The 27185-nt window shown below is 35.9% G+C and overlaps 2 protein-coding genes and 2 pseudogenes across 3 annotated transcripts; 1 reads left to right on the top strand and 3 right to left on the bottom strand.

Annotated features, from left to right (window-relative positions):
* Positions 1-8898: 8898 nt before the first annotated feature.
* On the bottom strand, positions 8899-12154 carry LOC147283870 (F-box protein At4g22280-like). The gene is made up of 4 exons (XM_086244622.1): positions 11977-12154; positions 10768-11673; positions 10544-10684; positions 8899-9422 (listed from the first exon to the last, which is right to left on the bottom strand). The coding sequence occupies exons 1-4, from the start codon at positions 12028-12030 to the stop codon at positions 9114-9116; spliced, it is 1410 nt and encodes a 469-aa protein (XP_086100748.1). The 5' UTR covers positions 12031-12154; the 3' UTR covers positions 8899-9113.
* Positions 12155-17774: 5620 nt separating this feature from the next.
* On the top strand, positions 17775-19005 carry LOC147283869 (F-box protein At5g07610-like; annotated as a pseudogene).
* Positions 19006-19272: 267 nt separating this feature from the next.
* Positions 19273-21900, bottom strand: LOC147283868 (violaxanthin de-epoxidase-like protein). Of its 2 annotated transcripts, none has more exons than XM_086244179.1 (2): positions 21530-21900; positions 19273-20915 (listed from the first exon to the last, which is right to left on the bottom strand). In XM_086244179.1, the coding sequence occupies exons 1-2, from the start codon at positions 21830-21832 to the stop codon at positions 19587-19589; spliced, it is 1632 nt and encodes a 543-aa protein (XP_086100305.1). In that variant the 5' UTR covers positions 21833-21900; the 3' UTR covers positions 19273-19586. The 2 variants fall into 2 exon arrangements, with proteins under 2 accessions (XP_086100305.1, XP_086100306.1); XM_086244180.1 differs by having other exon boundaries at positions 19273-20819.
* A 4081-nt stretch (positions 21901-25981) lies between these two features.
* Positions 25982-26260, bottom strand: LOC147283867 (glucan endo-1,3-beta-glucosidase 5 pseudogene; annotated as a pseudogene).
* Positions 26261-27185: the final 925 nt, after the last annotated feature.

Below are 27185 nucleotides of genomic sequence, written 5' to 3'. Positions count from 1 at the left end.
CCAGACCTGGGGGATTTACAAGAGATTTTACCTCCATTGTTGCCTAGCTCAAAGAGTCGAACTGGAAACTAGAAATATGACCAAAACTAACCACCTTGTTGAACTCATTACACAATGTAATGTCAAAATCCGAACAGTCTATTTTTTAGGCCCTACTTCATAGATCATCTCTGTAATTTTTAAAATCGGAATTCATTTAGCCATTTGATTATAATAACAAGTATTTATATGTTTTTATCAAAAATAGTAATCGTCTATTTATTTAATCACAATTAGATGACTAAATTATTTTTAATGTAGTTGATTTCTAATGGTTTGGATTATATATATAGGAGTGCTCTAAAGCTAACTAGTTAGTAAGTTAATACAAAACTAACCATGCTTTTGGGCCCACCATATCACTAATCTCATAATCCAAACAGTCAATTTTTTAGTCCCTACTTCAAAGATTATTATTGCAAAAAATCAACTAAATCAGAAATCATTTAGTTATCTAATTGTGATCAAATAAATAGACGGTCACTGTTTCTGATAAAAGCATATAAATAATTGTTATCATAATAAAATTGCTAAATGACTTCTGATTTTTGAAATTTTTTATAGAGATGATCTTTGAAGTAGGGCCTAAAAATTGGATGGTTCGGATTTTAAGATTACATTGTAAAAAATTTGAAGTAGGGCGTAAAAATGGAATGGTTCAGATTTTAAGATTACATTGTTTTTAAGATTACATTGTAATCTTAAAACAGGCAACGAAACCAGTTCGTCTCCCAAAAGGCATTGACACCTAGGGTTTTTTATTTCACCAACACTTAGCCGTTTATTATGTCAACTTACTTGATCATCGTTACCTAAATTAGACAATCAGAATCGTTCATTTTCTATGTTCATACTCAAAGATCATCCCTGCAAAAATTCGTCCAAATTGGAATTCATCTACCCGTTCGATTATATTAGAAAATTCACGATCGTTCATAAATTTGACTACCGTTACATACCTTCTACATCTTCGATTCAATTAATTTTTTGCAAGAATGATCTTTGAGTGAGAAACTAAAAAATGAACGGTTTGAATTGTTGGAAACACAATCGCATAGTATTCGTATACATAAATATAAATGCACATAAAAAAGACATTGGGATTTAGGTCATCACCCAAAAGTCCCTTAGCTAGGCGACCAAGCTAGACCTTCGTTGCTCAATGCCCTTTTGGGCAACAAAATTACTTCGTCGCTCAAAGATATGTTAGGCAACGAAATAAAGAATTCGTTACCTAGAGGGACTTTTGGGCTACAAATCTATACATCCGTCTCCCAAAGTATGGCGCCAAGACCATTTCTTCACCTAAAGTATCTTCGAGAGACGAATTTAGGTTCGTCGCCTAAACGACTTATTTTTAAATGACATGGAAAAACTCTTCGAGGTAAGAGGACACCAGTGTGGTGCCGGCTTAGGGCCCTTCGACAATCATGTTAGTAAGGTACTTGAATAAAAGCCAAGTAAATAAGCTTGGAGCCACAAATGACATTGCCTTGATCTTGAGAATATAAGGGAGTATTTATAGAGGTTTGGAGGAAACTTCATGACCTTAGTACTGTAAGTTTAATAAACTTGTAGTCACCGAGAAGTATACTCCTTGTGGGAATGAACTCCTATACTTGAATCCTTATTTTGGAAGGATATATTCAAGCCACTTTAATTCATATGAGAGTTAGAATCCTAGTAGAACGTAGAGTTCATAGGTCCCTTAGATCGCGAATTGCATGAGAATGTGTAACACCCTGAATTTTCGGCTTATGATAATTTTGTTACTTAAGCTTTTTAACCTTGTTCTTAAATTTTGATTAAGGGAATTGGAGAATTCCTTAACTTTGTTTTAACTAACTAAGACCTTTGATTATGGTTCTAGAGTTTAGTTAAGTAAAAGAGAATTTTGGAAAATGAAAATTCAAGAGTTTGGTGATTATTTTGTTTATTTTTATTGTTTGAAATTAAATTATGAAAAGAGGATTTTTCATAATTTTTCTGGAAGTGATTAACTATTTTGAGGCTATAAATAATTAGTACTTATGGAGACGAGTTCATAGGATTTTTCGGGGAATTATTTGGAGTCCCGAGCTATTTTTGGTGAATTTATGAATTTGGAGAAATTAGAGAAAATATGAAAAAGAAATAAATTAAAATGGATTGCTGACTGGGTAGACAACCGCCACGTGGAGCATTGATTCTATCATTTTTGGTAGGGTTAATTTTAGGAAAAGGACTCCAACTTAGGTGTCAGAGCCAGATCAAGACCCCTTCTTCAAAAGTGTATTGGTCATGACTACTAATTTACTTAAACCTCAAATGAGGCTATTCTGTCAAATCCGTTAGGATAATTTGAGAAAACTGACTCCAACTTGTGTGTCGGAGCCAAATCAGGACTCCTCCTTCAAAGGTGTATATGTTAGGACTAATACTTCACTTAAGCCTCAAATGCCCCTTTACCAAGTCACAATGGCAACAATGTATCTCTCTGGGGATGTGAAGCTGTGGTGGCGGACGCGATATGAGGACGTGCTGGAGTGGAGGGCCGTTGCGAGATCAACGCTTGGGAGGAACTAAATAGGGAGCTCAAGGAAAGGAGCAACTCCTGCCTGGGAACGTTGCATGGCTCGCACGAGAGTACCTAATACGGACCGGCACTGTTCGAGAAAATCAAAGCAGACCATGGGGGGTCTTCGGTCAATTTAATGCAAACGTCTGTTAGTTTTAAGGGTAGAATTGTCACTTCACTCACTATTAAAAAATATTTATAAAATTAATTATTAAAAAATAGAAAAAAATATATATATGCATACCCTCTCCCTCATTCACTCCAGTAGCCCCCCACCCCGACCTCCTTCACTCTAGCAGGCTCCCCGCGTTGGCCACCCTTTCTCTCTCTCTCTCTGGCGTTCCAGATCGGTGGCTTCAACGAGGCGTGGCTGGGGCTGGGTGGGCTTGCGGTGGTGGCGGGGTTGGGTTGGGGTGGGTAGGGAAGGGAGAGGTAGGACGGGGATGGCTGGGAGGGGAAGGGAAGGGGTGCGGCGGGGTTGGGGATTGGTGGGCTTGCTGTGGAGGCTGGGCTGAGGCTAGGGCTGGGGTGGGTGGGGAGAGGAGGGGGTGCGACAGGGCTGGGGTGGGTGGTGGAAGGAGGGTCTGCTCCTCCCATTTTTATTTTTTCTTTTAGTTTGTTTTTAAAATTTTTTTCTTTTTTAGTTTGTTTCTAATTTTGTTCTTTTTCTTCTTTTAGTTAGTTTTTTTATTTTTTATTAATATTTTTCATTTAGTTCTACTTTTGTAAATATTTTAATAGTGAGAAATGTCAATTTTTGACAGAAAGTATAACAGATTTGATGGAAGACTCTTATTTGAAGCTTAAGTAAAGTATTAGTCCTAACGGGCACACTTTTGAAGGAGGAGCCTGATCTGACTCCGACACCTAAGTTGGAGTCATTTTCCTAAAATTAACCCAATCTGTTAACACTTTCCGTTAAAAATATTACAATATTTTTTTACTATTAAAATATTTATAAAAATTAAAAAATAACACTAAAAGAATAAAAATGAAAAAATATAAAAAATATTTATAATTATTTTTCCATTAGCAATTATAATATTTCTTCTTCTATAATTTGTTTTTATTTTTTCTTCTTTTATTTTTTTTTTTTTATTAATTTTCTTATTTTAGTGTTTTTTTTTATTTTATAAATATTTTAATAGTGAAAAAATAATATTTTAATATTTTTAACGGCAAATGTTAACGGATTTGACGGAATAACCTTATTTGACGCTTAAGTGAAGTATTAGTTTTGACAGATACACTTTTGAATGGGTGTCTTGATCTGACTCCAACACACAAGTTGAAGTCTTTTCCATCAAATTTTCCCTTTTTGTTATGCTTCAAGCTCACAACATATTTGTCATCTTCATTTAAGTTTGATCTCAAGCATTGCATTGCATCCACATCTTTTTTCATAGGTGACAAATATGAAAAACTATCAACATATTATGATCAACTATCAACAATGAGCATAATCAGGATCAACTATCGACTTGTTGTGACAAAGTTCATAGGTGAGCATAATCATGATCTTGTGCCGTTATTAAGTTCACATTATTTGAGGTCACAGAGAACAATAAAACCTTCTCAGGCTAGATTGATTAATCAAATGCACTCATCAGGGATAAAGCCATCACAAATCTTTTCATACATGACCACTGAAGCTGAAGGGCATGAACACCTAAATTTCCTTCAAGCTGACTGCAACAATTTCATAATGAGAAGGCGCACTAATTTTCTAAAAAGATGTGATTCAAGATGATTGCTTGCTTTAGTCTCACAGTGACCACATTGAAGTCAAACCTGCAAACATGCAGTATCTCTGCCCCCAACCAGAAGAACTCATAGCCAACAAGGAAGACCTCCTTACACAAATCCTCCTATGCTTGCCAGCTCGATCTCTGCTCCGCTGTAAATGCATCTCCAAGCAATGGCACTCTATTATCGCAAATTGCAAATTCTGTGACCGCCACACCCTCCAAAACCCAAACTCTAAGATCTGTGCTTTCTTGTTCAACAAGTCAAACAGAATCCTACTACATATCTCTTCCTCACAATGAAAACCCATTCGGGTGCCCCCCAACACCCTCAATTTCATCCAAGACCCTGCAGGCATTCAGATTCTGCAGTCCTGCAATGGCTTGCTCTTGTGCGGCACCTGCTGCTAAGTGAACACAACACGCAGATATTATCTTGTCAATCCCACAACCAACCAGTAAATCAACAAAAATTTGGTGTGTTTCTTTGGTTTTTGACCCTTCCAAATCGCTTCATTACATGGTGATATGTGATCAAAATGCTGCTGCATATTTAAAATATCCACAATTACAAGTTGAGCTTGACATATATTCGTCGAAGACTCAAAGTTGGAGGTTGGGCATACCTGCTTTCCTTGATGCAGTTGATGCATTTGGTATAGACTTCAGCCACGGGGTATACTGCAATTCATTGGATTAACAGGGCAGGTGTGCTGTTACACAATGACATAGATGAAGTGCCTTTCGGGGTGGTGCATAGTTTACCAGGTTATGAGAATGGGGAGCATAGATATTCTGGTGAGTCCGGTGGCCATTTGTATCGTGTTGAAAGTTTTCGGCCTTATATTACTACTCTGTTGGTCTGTAAAGTACCATGTTGATCTTCACCTAATAATATCCGCGTTTCCTGAGATGGTTCGAGGCTACTATGTAAAGAATAGACACAAGTGATGGGTTTTGAGTGCAGAAGATTCTCGATGCACTTTTTTGAATTGTATTAATATATTTATAATAGTCTATTACAAGAGTCATATACAATGGAAACAACTATTTGAATACATGATAAGACAAGAGATATATCAGCAAGATGATAATGATGCAGCTGGAGATATTTTTGAATTCGAAGCAGAGGATAAGGAGGTGTCCTTATCTTTACTATGACGCTAGTGATTGTTACTCTTATTCATTTGTTGTTCTCTTTGTTGCTATAGACGAAAGTGAACAGGATTCATCCTTTTTGCTGCATATTCCATGTAAGCTCATCTCATATAATCTTAGAGATAAGACCTTTAAGAAACTTTGTGACTTAACTCCCATAGGCACTCAGACTAAGAAATGTTTACAGGTTGGATGGAATAGTTATCATTACATGGAGACTTTGGCTTGTGTCTGATCGTATTTCTTTCGAATACAGACTTGTGTTTGATTTTAGCTAGTTGTCTGAATTGTCTATCCTACATTCAATTTCATTCATGTGAATACAGACTTGTGTTTGATTTCAGCTAGTTTTCCTTGCAACTATTCATATGCTATCTTCAATGAATTTACCCTATCCATACAATGATTCTCAATTTACATTGTTTAACTTACAATGACAAAGACAACTCTACAAAATATAAATACATAAAAGTAAGCTTAATTGAGCTTAAAATTAAAAGACAAACAATAATGACTTACTGAGGAAGCAGGAACCTTAATCAGATTCTTTGGCCAAATTGATCTTCCAGAGCAAAAAGCAATCACATGTAACATTTAATTACCAGCCTTCTCACATTGTTTTGACAACCATTAAATCCAGGCCTCTATTGGGAGTCTATGACTCATCAATGCACAAGGGCATTTTCAATTTCAAGCATCCGCTAAACCCAACATGCATACCCCTGTCTGATCTTTAACTTCTATCTGATAATGCAAACGTGAACCCCTCTGGAATTCCTAAGGGAGGGTCCAAACATGAACAATTATTAACTGTATACAGCTCCCACTCTTTAATTCCACACTTCGCCAAAGCAGAAACCAACCTCCTCCTATGCACATCATTTAATAAAACAAACCCCAACTAAGATCATCAGCGGCATCAACAATTGTCCAAAACTCATTCGAAACAACCCTGTTGTCCAAGACACTGAAGTGGATTGTCCCAGGGATTTTACTTCTCTTGACACGATACTTTCGCCTCCTCCAAACCATCTTCCCCTCCAATGTTTTCAGCTGGAAAACTGGTTCATACCAAAACGATCCTCTTGCCTTCCCCCTGTAAAAGAATTGGAACTGGCAAGAAATTGATCATAAGCTGGGTTCTGCTCTGCCACAACATGCCAACTTCAATTCAAACTCCCCAACCAACCAACAAAAAGATCTTCGGCAGTTCATGGCACAAGTCCTTCCCTTGAAATTTAACCATGGGTGGCACATAAGGTATAAAAGCTTCCATCTTACAGATTATATTTGTTTATTAATATACGTTTGCTTATCACATGCAGGTTGAGACTTGGAAGGTATTAACTGAATTTGGATTTGGATTTGTGTTTTTATTTGATTATATTTGCTCAAGAAACACAAATATGGAAATTTAATGCATTTAAGCAATGACATGACCTTGTTCCATCATTTTTGTTCAGGAACAAATTACATGACTATTGTTGATCAAAACATGTGAGATATCTTTCACTTCCTTATCACTCTAATCTTAGAAAGGAAAAACTAAAGTCCCCTGAACATCAATGACAGAGCTCACTAGCCACAAAGAAAGCTAGGATATTACTAAGAAGGAAATTTGTGCTAAAAGAGAAAAACATTTAGGTAAACAAGCATAATTAAATAACTAATAATTTACAAGGAGAATGGGAGCTTACATTGTTCTTCCCACTCTTCTTTTGATGATGCTGCATACTTGCAGACCTTAAATTGAGTGGATTGAAAGGTAAAAACATGATTGTCTTGTCTAAAGGCAAAGGAAACAAACACAATCATAGCAAGTTCCGAGGTGACCTGCAAAAAAAGTAGGTTTTCAGAAAGTAATAACAAAACTTAAAAAAATTAAATTGCAATATTCAAAATGAGATAGCAAGTTCATGCAAAAGGGATCCATAACAGATATCAACAAGGATGTCATTGTATCTACTAGGCAATGTCTAGGTGCAGTTGCATGAAAGTGAAGTATTTAATAGAACAAAGTCTAATTAAAAACAAGCTAGGCTTTTGATGGAGCACAATTAAAATGATTTCATTCAGTTCTAAAATTAAATAAAGAAAACAATATAGTAGTAATGGATAAGATTACAAAATCCCCCAACTTTGTCTCTTATGATTCTCCTTAAGGAAACACCATCATACTTCCCCAAAGCCCAGTAACTGATCATCCATGGTTTTAGGAAAATATAAGCCATATAAGTACATGCAATAAAAGAGCACAGAACAGCTCTGCATGGCTTTAGAACATTTGCAATCATAATGATGAGTATGAAAGGAGAGGGGGGGGGTTGCCAAATAAATGAAGAATGGCTACAAGCCTCTTTAGCTCATCAGGCATCTTTCAAAAAAGAAATATTACTCAAGTGATCAAGTAGTCATACATGTAAATCAACAAAAAGTTCGCTCTTTCATTGGGGCAAATTAGTAAATGATTTAACTCAAATTATTGAGCTAGATTAGACAAAAACAAAATATCACTACTGTTGTTATAATGTAATATTATATATTGACAGTGTAAGATTTTAGTACCTTATAACAAGGAAAACAGTCAGATTTATAATACTTATAAAACAATCATCTTATGCAACTAAGCCTAAAATTTCAGTAGTACAACAGTAGTCTTTGTAATGTATATTATAGTGAGAAAAATATTACGCTAATTTTATAAGGAATAGTCTGCATATGTTTTCAGCTTTTTTTTTTTTTTTTTTTTCTGTGGTTATATTGCTTTCAGAAAAAAGCACTAATTAAAAAAGATTAAAATAGAAAAAGGAAGACCCACTTATAAAAGTATCGTTTAATTTACCCCTTGAAAATTGCCCCCAATTTAGTGCAATATTAAGCAAGAGTTGGAATTGGAAATATGCATAATAACAAATATTACTGATATGCTAAAATAACAAGAGCTTTATACCCCATTTTGTAATGCTGATAATTATTTTGTTTTGATAGGCACGTTTGAAAGCACATTAAGGCGAAGTAAGACAGAAGGTCCCCCATAGAGAGGCACAGTTTTCTTTTACTAATTACATTGAGGTTAGGCAAATCAATATGACCCATAATAAACAAAATGTTCTGTTTGACCGGTGTAATGCAATAAATAAGATTTTCCTTATCGGGTTAACATATTAACATCTCCAATGAACCCTTTTGAATCTGGTCAAGATTACAAGCTTAAACTTTTTATTTAAAATCATCAGATAAATTGACGGCTAAAAACAAATAAGTCCCATAGAAAAAAATAAAACATTTTGCATCAACAGTCTTCAATATAACTGAAATGGGGGGTGCGCAGGGTCATGACAAGGGGAGAGTGTTGGCGTCATCATCATACTGATAAATTAGTAGTTACCAAAGGGGTCCTTAGATGTGACACATTTATCTCAAATTTACCACAAAATTCATGAACATATCAGAATGCCAGTCAAAATCAAAATGCATTAACTTGAAAATAAAGCAAAAGGTCCCATGTCTATGAGCTTGTTTGCTCACATCAGTAAAAACATTGATAAATCAAACCCTAGTATTCGATAAAAACTAACACAAACAATTTCTACTCTCTAGATGCACTGCACTTACTACATGCATACAAATTCTATAGTTGAAGGCACTTTTTCCTTAAGCTGGTGCATAGCATGATCTCTTGCCTTTGCTTCTTCCTTAACATCTTCATTTCTCTTATCTGCTCCAGTATGATGATGGCGCCAACGCCGAGCAGGATCAATGATAATTTTCTCGAGTGCAACAGCATTCTCTATCAAGTAGATGACATGTTCAACAGCATTTGTACTACCACGATACCCTACTAGTTCTACTACCTTGATGTTATGATGGGGGCATTTGGCAGCTTCCTTTATTTTTGTTTTATTCTGATCTCTGAATTCCAACTATGCCAAAAAAAAAAAAAAAAATTTATTAATGTACATGCAAAAAGAACAACATGAATCATCAAGTCTAATTTACCAAAAAAAAAAAAAAAACAGAACCACCATTGATTTCACAAGTCTGTAGACCAATAAACTATGAAAGAGAACATATCTCCAAGCATAGGATACACAAAACAAACATCACTGGAAGGAGAGAAAACTAACTAACAATTTCTTCTATTCTACTGAAAATTCAAAAGAAATTCAGCATTGCTTTTGTCTAATATCAGGTTTCCCATCTTTTCTCAATTATCCAACATAAAGATGTTATATTATATCATCTTGTCATATAACAGACGTTTGATTAAACCAAATGCATATCATATATGGGTCCATCCTAGGCGAAACACATGAAGATAAGATTTCACAAGGCAGAAACAATATAAAAGAAACCAACACAAATATCAGACCCCTCTTATCTTCTTCTTCCCTACCATATCTAGTCCCTTCTTCAGAGTTTCAAAACTCATAAAACCATGCCATTCCCTCCCTTATGATTTATGTTTTTTCATTTGAGGCGGCTGAAAACTCATCATGAGCACAAACCACCATATGAAGACTAGCTTTTTCTCTGAACCTGCCCATATTGTTGCTCAATACCAGTTTTCTGATGAATTTCAACAAGAAATAAGGTGAAAGAGGAGGGAGAGGGAAGATTGTTCTAGTAAATGTAGAGATTAAAAGTGACCCTCGTACAATGTGTCTGCAGAAAGTAATCTTCCCAAAAAATACATAAAATAGTGGTTCTTTTGTTGAATGAATATTCAAAAGTTAGATGTTAGAATATCCAAAGGTTAACAAAGTGTGTCAAAGTGTGTGTCCCTTGAACAGGACCCATCATAAATAGTACAAATGCTGATTCCCATCTTCATTAACCAATTCATAATTTTCCAGAATCAAGTATCATACTGAATTACCAGCACAAAATATTAGCATGTTTTATCAATCCCGCAGAAAAATTCAACAATACTATTTGTGTTTGTTGTTTGATATTTTTTCTTTAAAACTGAAAACAGGATGAATAGAAGGTGAGCAAAATAACATACAAATACCCAATGTATCTACCAAGTATGAATAGATACCTTCAACACAAGTCTCTGCAAGCCAGGAGATGCCTTCATGAAAGAATTTAACTGACTAAGGCCCCAATAATAATCTGCAAGAACCACTAATTCCAAATGCTTGAGATTTGGTAATATAGGCAATACATTCTTGTCGTAGCCCTGAAAGCCAAACGAAGAGTAAGGAGAAACATTATTGAAAAAAGGAAAAAGAAAACAAAGACATCATAATTACATATACTAACCACTCCATTGTAGATATCCAGCTTGAGAGTCTCTAGCTGAGAAAGACGACATGAAAGTTGGGTGAAGGCAATACTCATGACATCTCTGGTACAGAAAGCCCAAGAAATGGATACCTCAACCAGAAACGGTAGATTACTCAGAAGCAAGTTTTTAACCAATCCATCGTAATTAAGTGACACAAGGTTTGCATCACGAATCTCAATGCTATCAAGGCCAAATCCTTTTATCACTAAATACTTCAATGGAATCGATGGACCGACAACTCTTACATTGGCCAAACTTTGAGAAGAACACACTGATAATCGTTCAAGGACTGGACAGTTAGACAAGAAGTATTCAAGAACTTGTTCCGTCACATCAACTTCTTTGAGATGAAGAACTTTGAGGGACTGCAAGCCAATGTATCCGCAAGGGTGTCGAGTTGGAATGTTAGAATATATCAAGTGCTCCAGAGCAGAACCATTACCGAGACCTAGTAATTCTTGGGGAAAAGTATAGATATCATCGAGTTTACCAAGACCAACAAAATCCAACTCAAGCACTTGAACTCCCTTTTCCAAAGCAAATTGTACACATTTATTAATGGAGTTGGTGAAATAACAATTTAGAGGAAAGCAAAGCCTGAATCGTTTGATGTTTGAGGCTCTATGCTGATCCAACACAGAATTGACCCAGTTGATGTATCTACAGCTTTTCTGGTATTGTAACTTTTTTTCGAGCTCAATGAAGCCGAGTAAAGTTTTATGAGCATCAAAATTGAAAGTGGTAATATATGCCCACACATAGCGCCATCGCTTAGAGAGGATGCTAGTAGCTGCTGCTTCGTTAAGCGGCAAATGAGACAATATGGTAGCAAGAATTCCATCTGCCAACTCACTGATCCGGTCCACCAAATTGAACTCATTCTGGTGAATTGAATTGAAATTGCCCAAAGAAAACAAAAGAAAAAACATCAAAGGAGTAAGTACTAAAGGTATAATCAATCATATGTCTTTAATTTCATGGCATGGCCTCATTAAATTATTAAATTTATTTTACAAAAAAAAAAAAAAAAGATAACCCAAATAACGATGACAACAATATATTAGATATCGGGGAACAAGTTAAAAAAAAATTGAATTATAAGAGAAAAAGATGCGAATGATGAGCATACTCAAATTCAAAACCAGTCTAACATCGTATCGAACAAATTCAAAAGCTGAGCATACTCTTTTCGGCATTGAATCTTCCAGACGCAGTGGGTTTTCCCTCTTACTACTCATGATATCAAAAGTAGGTCGGTTCTGTAGGAGTGCGAACGATTGATTTTGTAACCCTCGAGAATTTTATGGCAGAACCAGAGAAAGATAGAGGGAGGGAGAGACAGAGAGAAGGGCGCGCTTACAGTTGCAGGGGTTCTTTGTTTCAGGTTTTTATTTTCATATTTGGGCATTAATTATACACCCGAAGTTTTCCCTTTAAAAAATAAATTAGAAATTAGTCCTTCACTCCTTCTAACATTTATTATTTAGAAAAAAAAAATTGGGAATAACTTTTTTTTTTTCAAATAAAATTCTTATTTTTTTCAAATAAAGTTTTTTGATCATTACCTTGCTAAGAAAATATGTCATTATTTTTTTTTTTAGAGTATAGAATATATGTTCACCTCATACCTTCTTAGAATATAGAATAAGGTTTGTGGAAGCTACATGTTAGGTTTTAACTCTGAGAACAAATAAAAATGCATTGTCGAACACTAAAAAATGACCACCAAGGGTTCGGCACTAGGTATATGTGAAAAAACTAAAACTAATAGACCAATATTATGTAATATGAAATAGTTACAATATTATCGACTTTAATTAGAATTTTAAAAGACATAAGGTTTTATTCAGTAAATTGTTAAATTAAAAGACTTAAATGAAAGTTTTTTTTTTTTTTTTAATTATAGTTGAAAATTAAGGTTGATAACTCAACTCACGCGCTACAGTGAACACGAAATCCACCGAGTACTCGGCGAACAGTACTGAGCGCTCGACAATTGTCACGGTCAGATAGTAGCTATTTGAACTGCATTAAAATAATACTTGTCGATATACCTTATATCTTTTTTTACATAACATATCAAAAACTAATGAAACCAACATAAAACACAAAATTCAAGCTTATGAAGTCACATTCATCAATGTTATAACGTAAAAATAACTGTTACTAATTGCCACTATTCGACAGTGGCAATTTGACCAGTTAAAAAAAAAACAATAAATAAAAACAAGCTGAGTGGTCAGTAAAGTGGCTAGTGCTTAACACAAAAAACATAGAGAAAATTATACATGGGCTTATTTGTCAAAAAGTGCACCTATTTGTAATTGCAACCTGAGTTTATTTATCATTAAGATCTTTAAAATGAACTTTAAAACAATTTACTTTATTTTTTATTGTTATGTTTGGACTCTACCGAGTATTGGGCCCAAAATTTCAATTTTGAAAAGGTCCTTTTGCGCATTACCCTCCAAACTCTGGCATATGCACATGTAATTACAATTCATAAAAAAAATTGGTCAATTGCCACACATACTTAGCGAATGATGCTAATGTGGCACATACGTCAACTTTTTTGTTAAATATAACAATAATGCTAGAGGCATCACTTTTTTTTTTTTGGTAACCTATGGTGTCATGGGCCAGCTTTCGCACACTAGATTAATTCTTTAAGCCAGTCAAAGGCAGACAATCAACACCGGGCCTAGGGGGTTTACAAGGGATTTTACCTCCCTTGCTGCCTGGCTCAAATGGTCGAACTGGAGACTCGAAATATAACCAAAGCTAACCACCTTATTGGACCCACTACACAATGTAATGTCAAAATCCAAACCGTCCATTTTTTAGGCCCTATTTCAAAGATCATCTCTATAAAAGATTTCCAAAATAAAAAGTTATTTTGCCATTTGATTATAATTATATATATATATGAGTGCTCTAAAGCTAACTAGTTATTAAGTTAATATAAAACTAACCATGATTTTGGGTCCACCATATCACTAATCTCATAATCCAAACCGTTCATTTTTTAGTCCTTACTTCAAAGATCATTATTGCAAAAAATCAATTAAATCGGAAATCATTTAGTCATCTAATTGTAATCAAATAAATAGACGGTCACTGCTTTCGATAAAAGCATATAAATAATTTTTATCATAATCAAATGGCTAAATGACTTCCGATTTTGGAGATTTTTTATAGAGATGATCTTTAAAGTAGGAACTAAAAATTGGATGGTTCGGACTTTGAAATTACATTGTGCAGTGGACCCAACAGGGTGGTTAGTTTTATATTAACTTGCTAACTAGTTAGTTTTAAAGCATTCTTGATTTTATATATATATATACATTTTTATCCTCAACAATATACATTTAATAAGTAAAATAAATTTCAAAATACAACTAAACTAAACTAAACTTATCATAAAAAACTAATCAATAAATTTTACAATTAAAAACATACAAACAAAGTAATAAATTTTATAACTAATTTAAACATACAAGCATACAAACTAACTAAAATTTTTTTACAAACATACAAACTAGCTAATAAATTTTAACAATTTTACCTCAAAACTCCCGAATTCCTCAAAATTCCACAATTCCTCAAATCAAAATTATGCAATTCCTTAATTCCTACCAAAAAAAAAAATTCCCAAAAAAAGACCCACAAATTAAAAACAATTTACAATAAAAAAATTAAAAAACACAAAACAATACAAAAATGAAAAAAAAAATAGCCAAAAAAGCCCATAAACCTGATTGGGGTTTGGGAGGTGGTACGTGTGCGAGCGGGGAGAGAGAAAGAGGAGGGGCTGGGGGTTTCGGTGGGTGGGTTTGGGGAGGAGAGGGAGGGGAGGTTTTAGTGGGTTGGCAGAGAGAAAGAGGATGAGAAAGATGAGAGAAAAAGGGTTTAGGTGGGGTGGGTTCGAAGGGGAGGGCGACGGTCAGGGAGAGAGACAATTGTCGGGGAGGAGAGGAGAGGGGAGGCGACGGTCAAGGAGGGGAGGGGATCGAGGGGAAAGATGGAGGAAGAAGAAGAGGGAGAAGCGCAGGGGAAGAAATAAAAGAAGAAGAAGAAGAAGAAAAGGGGATCTGGGGGTGGGTTAATTGAAAAAATTCAGACCTTAGGCGATGAAGTTGGTTGTCGCCCAAAGGTTCCTTTGGTGACGAAACACGAGTCAACTTCATTGCCTAAGGGACTAAATTTTTTTTGCGGAAATTTACCCTGCCACTTTTTTTACACCTTATGCGACGAAACCAGTTCGTCTCCTAAAAGGCATTGACACCTAAGGTTTTTTATTTCACAAACACTTAGTCGTTTATTCTGTCAACTTACTTGATCATCGTTACCTAAATTAGACGATTAGAATCGTTCATTTTCTATGTTCATACTCAAAGATCATGCCTCCAAAAAATCGTCCAAATCAGAATTCATCTACCCGTTCGATTATATTAGAAAATCCATGATCGTTCATAAGTTTGACTACCATTACATACCTTCTACATCTCCGATTCAGCTAATTTTTTGCAAAAATGATTTTTGAGTGAGAAACTAAAATATGAACGGTTTGGATTGTTGGAAATACGATCGCATAGTATTCTTATACATAAATATAAATGCACATAAAAAAGGCATTGGGACTTAGGTCGTCGCCCAAAAGTCTCTTAGCTAGGCGACCAAGCTAGACTTCGTCGTTCAATGCCCTTTTGGGCAACAAAATTAATTTGTCGCTCAAAGACATGTTAGGCAACGAAATAAAGAATTTGTTGCCTAAAGGGACTTTTGGGCGACAAATCTATACATTCATCTCCCAAAGTATGGCGCCAAGACCATTTCTTGGCCTAAAGTATCTTCGAGAGATGAATTTAGGTTCGTCGCCCAAAGTTTCGTCGCCTAAACTACTATTTTTTTAAATGACATGGAAAAACTCTTCGAGGTAAGAGGACATCGGTGTGGTGCTGCATAAGTCCCTTCGACGATCAAGTTAGTAAGGTACTTGAATAAAAGCCAAGTAAATAAGCTTGGAGCCATAGATGACATTGCCTTTATCTTGAGCATATAATGGAGTATTTATAGAGGTTTGGAGGAAACCTCATGGCCTTAGTACTGTAAGTTTAATAAACTTGTAGTCACAGAGGATTGTTGACTGGGTAGACAACCACCACGTGGAGCATTGATTCTATCATTTTTGTTAGGGTTAATTTTAGGAAAAGGACTCCAACTTAGGTGTCGAAGCTAGATCAGAACTTCTTCTTCAAAAGTGTATCTATCATGACTACTAATTTACCTAAATCTCAAATGAGGTCATTCCGTCAAATCCGTTAAGGATAATTTGAGAAAAAGGACTTCAACTTGTGTGTCAGAGCCAAATCAGGACTCCTCCTTCAAAAGTGTATCTGTTAGGACTAATACTTCACTTAAGCTTCAAATAAGGGTCTTCCATCAATTTAATGCAAACTTCTATTAGTTTTAAGGGTGAAATTGTCACTTCACTCACTATTAAAAAATATTTATAAAATTAATTATTAAAAAATAGAAAAAAAAATATATGCCTACCCTTTCCCTCACTCACTCTGGCAGGCCCCCACCCCGACCTCCCTCACTCCAGCAGGTTCTCCGCGCCGGCCACCTTCTCTCTCTCTCTCTCTCTCTCTCTCTCTCTCTCTCTCTCTCTCTCTCTCTCTCTCTCTCTCTCTCTCTCTCTCTCGGTCTCTCTCTCTACCTGGCGTTCCAGATTGGTGGCTTCGACTAGGCGAGGCTGGGGCCGGGTGGGCTTGCGGTGGAGGCGGGGCTGGGGTTGGGGTGGGTGGGGAAGGGAGAGGTAGGACGGGGATGGCTGGGAGGGGAGGGGAAAGGGTGCGACGGGGCTATGGATTGGTGGGCTTGCTGTGGAGGATGAGCTGGGGCTGGGGCTGGGGCTGGGGTGGGTGGGGAGAGGAAGGGGTGCGACAGGGCTGGGGATGGGTGGGGCAAGGCTGAGGGTGGAGGAAGGAGGGTCTGCTCCTCCCATTTTTTTTTTTCTTTCAGTTTGTTTTTTAAATTTTTTTCTTTTTTAGTTTGTTTCTAATTTTGTTCTTTTTCTTCTTTTAATTAGTTTTTTTTTATTGTAAATATTTTAATAGTGAAAAATGTCAATTTTTGACAGAAAGTATAATAGATTTGACAGAAAACCCTTATTTAAGGCTTAAGTAAAGTATTAGTCCTAACGGGTACACTTTTGAAGGACAAGTCCTGATCTGACTCCGACACCTAAGTTGGAGTCATTTTCCTAAAATTAACCCAATCCGTCAACACTTTTCGTTAAAAATATTAAAATACTTTTTTTTTTTTCACTATTAAAATATTTATAAAAATTAAAAAATAAAACTAAAAGAATGAAATTAATAAAAATTAAAAAACAGAAAGAAGAAAAAATATAATAATTATTTTTCCGTTAACAATTATAATATTTCTTCTTCTATAATTTTTTTTTATTTTTTCTTCTTTTAGTTTTTTTATGTTTTATTAATTTTCTTATTCTAGTGTTATTTTTTTAATTTTATAAATATTTTAATTGTGAAAAAAATAATATATTAATATTTTTAACGGAAAAAGGTTAACGGATTTGACGAAATAATCTCATTTGAGGCTTAATTGAAGTAATAGTTCTGACGGATGCACTTTTGAACGGGTGTCTTGATCTGACTCCAACACACAAGTTGGAGTCTTTTCCATCACATTTTCCCTTTTTGTTATGCTTCAAGTTCACAACATATTTGTCATCTTCGTTTAAGTTTGATCTCAAGCATTGCATTGCATCCACATCTTTTTTCATAGGTGACAAATATGAAAAACTATCAACATATTATGATCAACTATCAACTTGTTGTGACAAAGTTCTAGGTGAGCATAATCATGATCTTGTGCCGGTATCAAGTTCACATTTTTTGAGGTCACAGAGAACAATAAAACCTTCTCAAGCTGGATTGATTAATCAAATGCACTCATCAGGGATAAAGCCATCACAAATCTTTTCATACATGACCACCGAAGCTGAAGGGCATGAACATCTAAATTTCCTTCAAGCTGACTGCAACAATTTCATAATGAGAAGGCGCACTGAATTTCTAAAAAGAGGTGATTCAAGATGCTTGCTTGCTTTAGTCTCACAGTGACCACATTGAAGTCAAACTAGCAAAAATGCAGAATCTCTGCCCCCAACCAGAAGAAGTCATAGCCAACAACGAAGACCTCCTTACACAAATCCTCCTGTGGTTGCCAGCTCGATCTCCGCCCCTCTGCAAATGCATCTCCAAGCAATGGCACTCTCTTATATCAAATTGCAAATTCTGTGACCGCCACACCGTCCAAAACCCAAACTCTAAGATCTCTGCTTTCTTCTTCAACAAGTCAAAAACTGAATCCTACTACATATCTCTTCCTTACAATGAAAACCCATCCGGGTGCCCCCCAACACCTCTCAGTTTCATCCAAGACCCTGCAGGCATTCAGATTCTGCAGTCCTGCAATGGCTTGCTCTTGTGCAGCACCTGCTGCCAAGTAAACACAACACGCAGATATTATGTTGTCAATCCCACAACCAACCAGTTCTTCAAACTTCCAGCTACTAGTAAATCCACAAACAATTGGTGTGTTTCTTTGGCTTTTGACCCTTCCAAATCGCTTCATTACATGGTGATATGTGTTCGAAACGCTGCTGCATATTTAGACTATCCACAATTACAAGTTGAGCTTGAGATATATGTCTTCGGAGTTGGAGGTTGGGCATAGCTACTTTCGTTGATGCAGTTGATGCATTTGGTATAGACTTCAGCCACGGGGTATACTGCAATTCATTGGATTAACAGGGCAGGTGTGCTGTTACACTGAGACATAGATGAAGTGCGTTTCCGGGTGGTGCATAGTTTACCAGGTTATGAGAATGGGGAGCATAGATATTCTGGTGAGTCCGGTGGCCATTTGTATCATGTTGAAACTTTTCGGCCTTATATTACTCAATTTGTTGTGCTTGAGATGGAGAGGGACTACTCTGCTGGTCTGTAAAGTACCATGTTGATCTTCACCTGATAATATCCGCGTTTCCTGAGATGGTTCGGGACTACTATGACCCTAGTGATTGTTACTCTTATTCATTTGTTGTTCTCTTTGTTGCTATAGAGGAAAGTGAAGAGGATTCATCCCTTTTGCTGCATATTCCATGTAAGCTCATCTAATATAATCTTAGAGATAAGACCTTTAAAAAACTTTGTGACTTAACTCCCATAGGCACTCAGACTAAGAAATGTTTACAGGTTGGATGGAATACTTATCATTACATGGAGACTTTGGCTTGTGTCTGATGGTATTTCTTTCGAATACAGACTTGTGTTTGATTTTAGCTAGTTGTCTGAATTGTCTATCCTACTTTCAATTTTATTTATGTGAATACAGACTTGTGTTTGATTTTAGCTAGTTTTCCTTGCAACTATTGATATGCTATCTTCAATGAATTTACCCTGTCCATACAATGATTCTCAATTTACATTGTTTAACTTACAATGACAAAGACAACTCTACAAAATATAAATACATAAAAGTAAGCTTAATTGTGCTTAAAATTAAAAGACAAACAATAATGACTTACTGAGGAAACAGGAACCTTAATCAGATTCTTTAGCCAAATTGATCTTCCAGAGCAAAAAGCAATCACATGTAACATTTAATTATCAGCCTTCTCACATTGTTTTCACAACCATTAACTCCAGGCTTCTATTGGGAGTCTATGACTCATCAATGCACAAGGGCATTTTCAATTTCAAGCATCTGCTAAACCCAACATGGATACCCCTGTCTGATCTTTAACTTCTATCACAGAATGCAAACGTGAACCCTCTGGAATTCCTAAGGGAGGGTCCAAACATGAACAATTATTAACTGTATACAGCTCCCACTCTTTAATTCCACACTTCTCCAAAGCAGAAACCAACCTCCTCCTATGCACATCATTTGGGTATGCCCCATCTGGACTGACAAGCACAGCGCCAGTGTAACATTGGCCTGCAACTCGAGCAGCGCCACTATAATAAAACAAACCCCAACTAAGATCATCGGCGACATCCACAATTGTCCAAAACTCATTTGAAACAACCCCGTTGTCCAAGACACTGAAGTGGAATGTCCCAGGGATTTTACTTCTCTTGACACGATACTTTCGCCTCCTCCAAACCATCTTCCCCTCCAATGTTTTCACCTGAAAAACTGGTTCATACCAAAATGATCCTCTTGCCTTCCCCCTGTAAAAGAGCTGGAACTGGCAAGGAAATTGATCATAAGCTGGGTTCTGCCCTGCCACAACACGCCAACTCCAATTCAAACTCCCCAACCAACCAACAAAAAGATCTTCAGCAGTTTCATGGCACAAGTCCTTCCCTTGAAATTTAACCATGGGTGGCACATAAGGTTTGTCAGGGATCTTTGCATCCAACCCAAGACAATTGTTCTTCTGCAACACACACAGAGAAAATGCTTCTAGATTTGGACTCTCATACGAAGCAATGCACCGATAGTTACAGACTTGATCCACGGGACTGCACTCATTCAAGCACTGAAGAGCTTTCCTACAGTTGGGATCCAGGAGGCAGTTTAGTATCTGAGGCCCACAGTTGTTCACCATGCAGCTCAGGGTAGAAAGACCTTTCGATCTTAGATTCTTCAGGATTGGTACCGGCCTTATATAAGCATTGATTATAACCAATAAACAAAACCTTATATCATCAGAATTATTCCGACCCCATGCCTGTGATACAGTCTGAACCACTTCCACTGATTCCCTGTTTTTTTTGGATTGAGAAGTGTCAAAGATTTTTCCAAATATACTTCCCTTGGTTTCACTGTGAATATAAGACCCTCCTAATTTGTTAGTCAAATTGGGAGATGAGTCAAAGCAGATTATGTTTCCAATATTCTCACTATTGGATTGAACCCATTTGACCGATTCTTGATTCGTGACAGAAACCATCACCAAAATATCTGCACGTCGTACCTCCCTCTGGAAATTTGCGGCATTTTGGTTATTAGATTGGCAGATATCATCAGTAAAAACAAGCATTTCATATCCTTCGTCTACCCATTTCAGTCTTTTTGCCTGTTTAAGTACAGAGAAAGCATAATGGCAAAAAAAAAAAAATACGGAGAAAGCATCAGGAAAAAATACAAAACAACCATGCTTTCAGATAACTAGAAACCAAGCACAATCCAAAGCACAAGGATAACTGATAAACAGGGAAGGGTGAGGTCCTTAAGTTATAAACAATCAAAAATGGAAATATACAGGCAAAAGCTGCTACCTTTTGCATAAAAGATTATGGTTCTAAAACAAAAGAGGTGTTGAGAACCTAGACAGCATGATCGCTACCTTTTCTATGTTTTCTCATATGGGTTTGTCTCAGCTAGTAAAGATAATCAACATTTACACCACAAGCTCTATTTTACCAACAATGAAGGCACACCATTTGTAATTAGAAACTTCCCTTTTATGGTGCAATTGATATTAATTCACCTTTTTCTCTTAAAAAAATCAAGACTAGAGAAAGAGAAGTGAGTATTGCGAGTTTCAATTCAATCATTTGTTAAAACTATACCAACAACAAAGTACAATTTTCCTTAAATTGTTTACAAATTTGACATTGAAAAAGAACAACTCCAATACAAAGCAAGTGATATATTGAGAAATATTAATTTTGGGTTTTAATTACTTACAGTGTGGAGCATGACCTCTTCCCAAGGTGCGTCTTTCAGAGGGCTGAGGCTACCTTGGCCCACGAGTGCTACTATTCTCACCGGCTTTTGGTCTGACTGCATCTCCTCCTCCCCCGTCACCGCACCCGCCTTCAATTCCTTAACCGCCAACAAGGTGGTAGCTGGCAAACGGCAAGTCGTTTTCGTTTTCCGAATGGAAAATGGGGAAGCTGGAAAACCGGCTGCATAGGCGGCGACCCGGCGGCGATTCAATGAAATTCTGGTTTCCGGTTTGAGAAGTGGTGGGGGAGCTTCCAGAGCCATGACGACGTGCCTTCTCAATAGTCACTGCTCTCTGTCTCACTCTTTAATATGTTTGGATTATTGTAACAATTTTCTTTCAATTTCTTTTGATAATAGGCCGCTCAACTACATGTTAATGATTAATCCCACATTCCCACTACAAGATATTTTAATATTTTTATTATTATTTTGCTGTACACGTGGCTTATCAATCCACATGGAGAACATATGGCATCCATGTCATTACAAGAGGCCCGTCAGCAAAAGCCACGTAGGCAATTCACATTTTTACTGACAGAAACGTTGACGGTAGCGCCTCATGCTTAGTGTGTGACTCGTTGGCTTTTATTAGAATGAGGATTGAATTAGTGTTTGACTTGTTGGTTTTGTTTAGGATGATGTTTCAGAAAACAATTAAATGTCAACTTTCTAAAATGCCCAAAAGAATGAAAGATTGGGATTAGTTTTATAACTTTAATAACAAAAGTACAGTGTTTTTTTTTTTTTTTTTTTTTTCAAATTTGTCTCAAGCGTTTGAATTTGAAATGGCAAAAAGTATAATACAATGATATTTATTGGGTGATTAATTATAGGTGATTTAGGTTTTTAAGAGTGTTATAGTATAGACATAGTTTAGAAGATTTACTACCTCCCCCTCTCTAAAACCTTTTTTTTCAATCTCTTTCTTCCTCCATCTCTTTTGGGTTGATACTTTTCTCCAATCTTTGACTGAGACGGCTTACATGCGCTCAAATTCAGCTAGCGGCTTCGACATCATGGTTCTCATGATCACTTCACAGTACTGTTTTGTTGGTGGTGCTAAGCGGATTAGGACTATCTAGTTTCGAGAGTTTCTCGCGCTTGAGACTTTCTTGGTGAGTTTGTGGGACTAGCTAAGTGCATGGGTATAATCTACAAATTCTCTACAACTTTTTTCTCGTCCTCGGGCTTGTGGTGCTTTTGGTTTCGTTTGGTGTTGTACTGATAGCTGTTGTTTGCGTGTGCTGGTGTTTTTGTCGATGGCTCTTGTATAGCATCGAGTTGGTGGTGATCTGGCTTAGGCAGAAAGCTAATTGCTTTGTGTTGAGAGTAATGTGGAGCAATGTTCCACATCGGAAAACAAGGCTTAGCATATGTGTTTATAAGTCTTGGGCCTCTCCACCCATTGCCAATTGGTTTTGGGTTGGATGCTCTAATTCTATCATGGTATCAGAGCTTGGTTATCCGCGTGTAAGGCCCAACGGCCACACGTGCTCCCACGTCACCCAATACAATTTACAATTTGTTCACGTGTAACGTGCGGGGGCGTGTTGAGAGTAATGTGGAGCAATGTCCCACATCGGAAAACAAGGCTTAGCATATGTGTTTATAAGTCTTGGGCCTCTCCACCCATTGCCAATTGGTTTTGGGTTGGATGCTCTAATTCTATCACTTTGTTTAGGGTTTGAATTCAATATTTTGAGGAATTTGTAGTTGTTTTGTGTCACTGTAGCAGCCGTTTTCCTTTTTTGTTACTTAGTTTTTTGTTTGGTTGGCTTTTGGGCCATCTATGCATGTTTGTAGTTATGCCGTTGGGATTCTTTCAATATATTTTGTTGACAAAAAGAAAAAAAGGTCTATGATTTAAAATTTATAGCTTTTTCAAACAGTTTTGAATTTATTTTTTTTTAGTTTGTGCAACTAGCATTAGAATTTTTTAGGGCTTTCAACTAAAAGCTAGGCCTATTAATCCTTTAAGTAACTGAACAACTATGATCAAAAGCTCCTGACAAAGTTATTAGAGACTAATACACCATCATGTGGTGGTATTAGATAGATTAGGACATTATTAATATTTTTTTATAACTCCTACACCCATGATACTAAGGCCGTGTGATTTAGGCCCCGTTTGGTATTGCGGTGGAGGACCCAAAAGCTGATGTGGATAACAATTCTCAATACCTTACAACAGTTTTGGTGTTTGGTAAAAAAATAAAAAACTAATTTCCCCCACAATTCTTAACTCCCTACCGCAAAAACAGAAAGCAGGTTTCTAGGTGCTTTTGAAAACTGCAGTGAATCACAACAACAATGAATATTTTATTTTACCCATACTACCCTTATTGATTTCTATAATTTTTATTTGTTTATTTTAAATTAAAAAATATGTTCATTGTTAGTTATATTTTATATTATGATAATTAATTATGATATTTTATTTGTACGAGTAAAATTATAATATACTTAAAAAAATAATAGGAATACGTATTTAATAATGTTATTCTTAAAAACATTAATGCTAATAAAAATTTGTAGCCACAAATTTAAAAAATAAGTAAAAAAACATTTTAGTTTTACCAAACAAATAAGTGAAAGACACTTTCAGCATCATGTCCATTTTAGTAATTATACACAGTCACAGCACTTTTACATTAACATTTACTAAACACGATACTGTTTTTTGCACTCACAGCACTTTTGAAAACATAGTTTATCAAACACTCAACTGCTTTACTTTACTACTGACTTTACTTCACATCTGTTTTACTTCACAGCTGTTTTTTCTCACAATAATACCAAATTGGCCCTTAATGTGCTTTACCCAGGTGTATCTTAGTAGAATATGAGTTTATTATTTTTATTAGATAGGTTAGTACGTGATTAGATTATTCTTTCTTCGTTTCTTTTACTTTTTGTTTTTCAATTTTTCAATTTTATTTTCAAGATTGTCTTAGTATGCCAAATTAAAGGAATTTATTTCTAATATAACAATTGTTTAAAATTCGAGTAGATGTGCAATAACACTCCACTGCCATTACGTACACAGTTTCATTGCAGTAACACTTGCACTACAATAACACCCCATTGTATTGCACTGCGGTTAAACACTTTGGTATTCCTAATAACAATTGTAAATACTTAAGCTAAACTCGTAAGTTCTATAATCCATATGTTTTACGCTTGCATGTGTTTTAATGTCTTTTTTGGATGATTGGGCCTTATTAGTCACCTTTCTTATTTTTTACGAGAAATTATTATGTGTGACTGTAATATCACGTAACATGATGATATAGTGTTACTAATACATTTAAATTATAACACGTGTATAATAATCTCTAATTAATTTCTAAAACCTTAAAATCTAGGAAAACCCCTTAAAATTTAGGAAAAAAATCCTTAAAATCGTTTACGTGTTATAATTTTAATAAATTGTTAACACCACGTCATTATTTCATATGGTATTACGGTTACATATAATAATTTTTCATTTTTTACAATGTAATTACACTTAAGAATGGATGCATTCTTGCAATATATGCAGTTATACACTCAAGAGTCAATGTATTCTTGCAATGCAATTACACGGCTTTTAACTAAAAGGCCTATATACATATTTTAAGTTATAACTGAAAAACTAGGGACATAATCTTTACTATTATAAAGCCAGAAAAGAGATTTAGTGTTATAGGTTTCATTAAAAATGGAATTGCCTAAATTATTTTTCATTCAACAAACAGTCTCATAACAAAAAAAAACCTAATAAATGAGGGCATAGTTGTGAACCATTAAAATAAACTTTAAAAAATAAAAATAAATACAGCTCATTACCTTAAAATATGAAGATAGTTGTAAAAAATTATAAAACTAAGAACAAAATAAAATAAAATAAACACAGTTAATTTGTCAATTGACACATGCGGAGGTGCCAAGAAACTAGTAATATTAATTGAAAAGTCTCTGTTGACTTTTCAACCTAACTGCATGTCAATACATAAGCACTAGACCCACAGTCCGCAGATTACTTCAACATATTTACTTGTTGTATCTAGCTTCTTTTTTGTTTTATAAGGATGACCGTATAATTTTTTATTTAGTTAATTTTTTATAAGGAAATGATTTTGTGCCCTATTAGGGCATAAAGATTTTGTGCCTTAATCTGATATGACAAGATTATTTTGTACACATCACTATTTAATTGCCACATCAAATTAATATCATTTTTGTTAAAAGACTATTTTGCCCAACCTAAATTTAATGATTGAAATTACTACTTAATTGATAAGAGATATGTTAACTTCTTAGATCATGAGTATATAGGGTGTGCTCAATTTCTTCAAAGACATGGAGGTGAGAGAGTGCCATCACAAAAAGTGATAGCATTGCTTTCAAGATCGAATACTAACTGACCATTCATCCACAAAAAAATCTCATTGGGGTCCCTACATTGTTCTTGATCCGAGTCATAAAGCCTTGGTTGAACCGTTGAGCATACTGTAAATTTGCATTTCGGTCTCCATCAGTAGGCCAACCGATCTCTCCAACAATAATTATGGACAAGTTTCCAAATCCATTTTTCTGTAAGGCATAATCAAGAGGGAAATCAGCATCATTGTAGAGGCTTATGAAGGGATATATATTGACAGTGAATGCAGCACCATTGTCGCTCAAGAACTTGATAATTTCCACCATGAGATCCTTGGTGTCGGCCCGAAAGTCAATTTTTGTAATTTAAGTTTTGCAGGTAGAAGTTCAGTAAAACTTACCCATGTGGCTAAGGAGGAAAGGTGAAATTTACAAAAAAGATAGAAAAAATGGTTGAAAGTATTTTCTGTTGTAACACGAAATCTCCAAGTAGCTTGAGTCCAGAAATCTTCGGTCCTGAAAACATAGAAAACCTTCGGAGATAAAGGGGCACCGGTGTGGTGCCGGCCAAAGCTTCTCCGACGGTCAAGTTAGAAAACAAGATCAATTATCAACTCAGAGCATTAGCTTAGAGCTTTGGAATTACTTACTTTTGTGTGATCTTATGAGAGTCTATTTATAGGGGATGATTTAATCCCTATGGCCTTAGGATTGTAAATTGGTTAGACTTGTAATCACCAGAAAGTATAATCCATATTGGATTGAACTCCTATTCTTGAATCCTTGTTTGGAGAGGATTCAAGCCATTTAATTCGTATGAGAGTTGGTTTCCTAGTAGAACATGGAGTTCTTAGGTCCCATTAGTCGCGGGTGGTATGGAAATACCTTCATGAGTTCGCACTTGGATGCCTCCGTGAGTTTTGGGTGCATACCCGGATGTATCCACGAGCTCGGATAGGTCCGGCCCCTAGGCACGGATGGATCCATAGGTTCGGATGTATTCCCGTGTTTGGGTGCATCCGACCCCCTAAGTGAGTGTGAGGGTAGTTGCCCTTTGCTCTATATTTAATGGATCATTTAACTCGTGGTGATCTATACCTCCGGTCCCTTTGCTTGCATGTTATTGGAGAACATCCATAACTTGTAGGTCTCTCAAAACATAGGTCGTATTCTTCTAACATCATGGGTCCTATATTTTCATGCCTTTTCCAATGGACTCATGAGAATGGATAGGTCCTCTCCTTTCTTTATG

Source organism: Dryas octopetala, chromosome 5, assembly GCF_963921425.1.
Source record: "Dryas octopetala chromosome 5, drDryOcto1.1, whole genome shotgun sequence".
In the NCBI taxonomy this organism is placed as follows: Eukaryota; Viridiplantae; Streptophyta; class Magnoliopsida; order Rosales; family Rosaceae; genus Dryas; species Dryas octopetala.
Note: the sequence above shows the minus strand (reverse complement) of the source record. Positions and strands in the feature narration are given on the sequence as shown.

What these genes read in the sequence shown, in the direction of transcription:
- LOC147283868 (XM_086244179.1), bottom strand. Translation starts at nt 21,832, where the DNA reads ATGGCTCTGGAAGCTCCCCCACCACTTCTCAAACCGGAAACCAGAATT. An exon ending in AAGAGGTCATGCTCCACACT is followed by an intron (nt 20,916 to 21,529) that starts GTAAGTAATTAA and finishes GTACTTAAACAG; the next exon opens with GCAAAAAGACTGAAATGGGT.
- LOC147283870 (XM_086244622.1), bottom strand. Translation starts at nt 12,030, where the DNA reads ATGAGTAGTAAGAGGGAAAACCCACTGCGTCTGGAAGATTCAATGCCG. An exon ending in AAGATTCAATGCCGAAAAGA is followed by an intron (nt 11,674 to 11,976) that starts GTATGCTCAGCT and finishes TCAATTCACCAG; the next exon opens with AATGAGTTCAATTTGGTGGA. An exon ending in TGCAGAGACTTGTGTTGAAG is followed by an intron (nt 9,423 to 10,543) that starts GTATCTATTCAT and finishes TTTTTGGCATAG; the next exon opens with TTGGAATTCAGAGATCAGAA.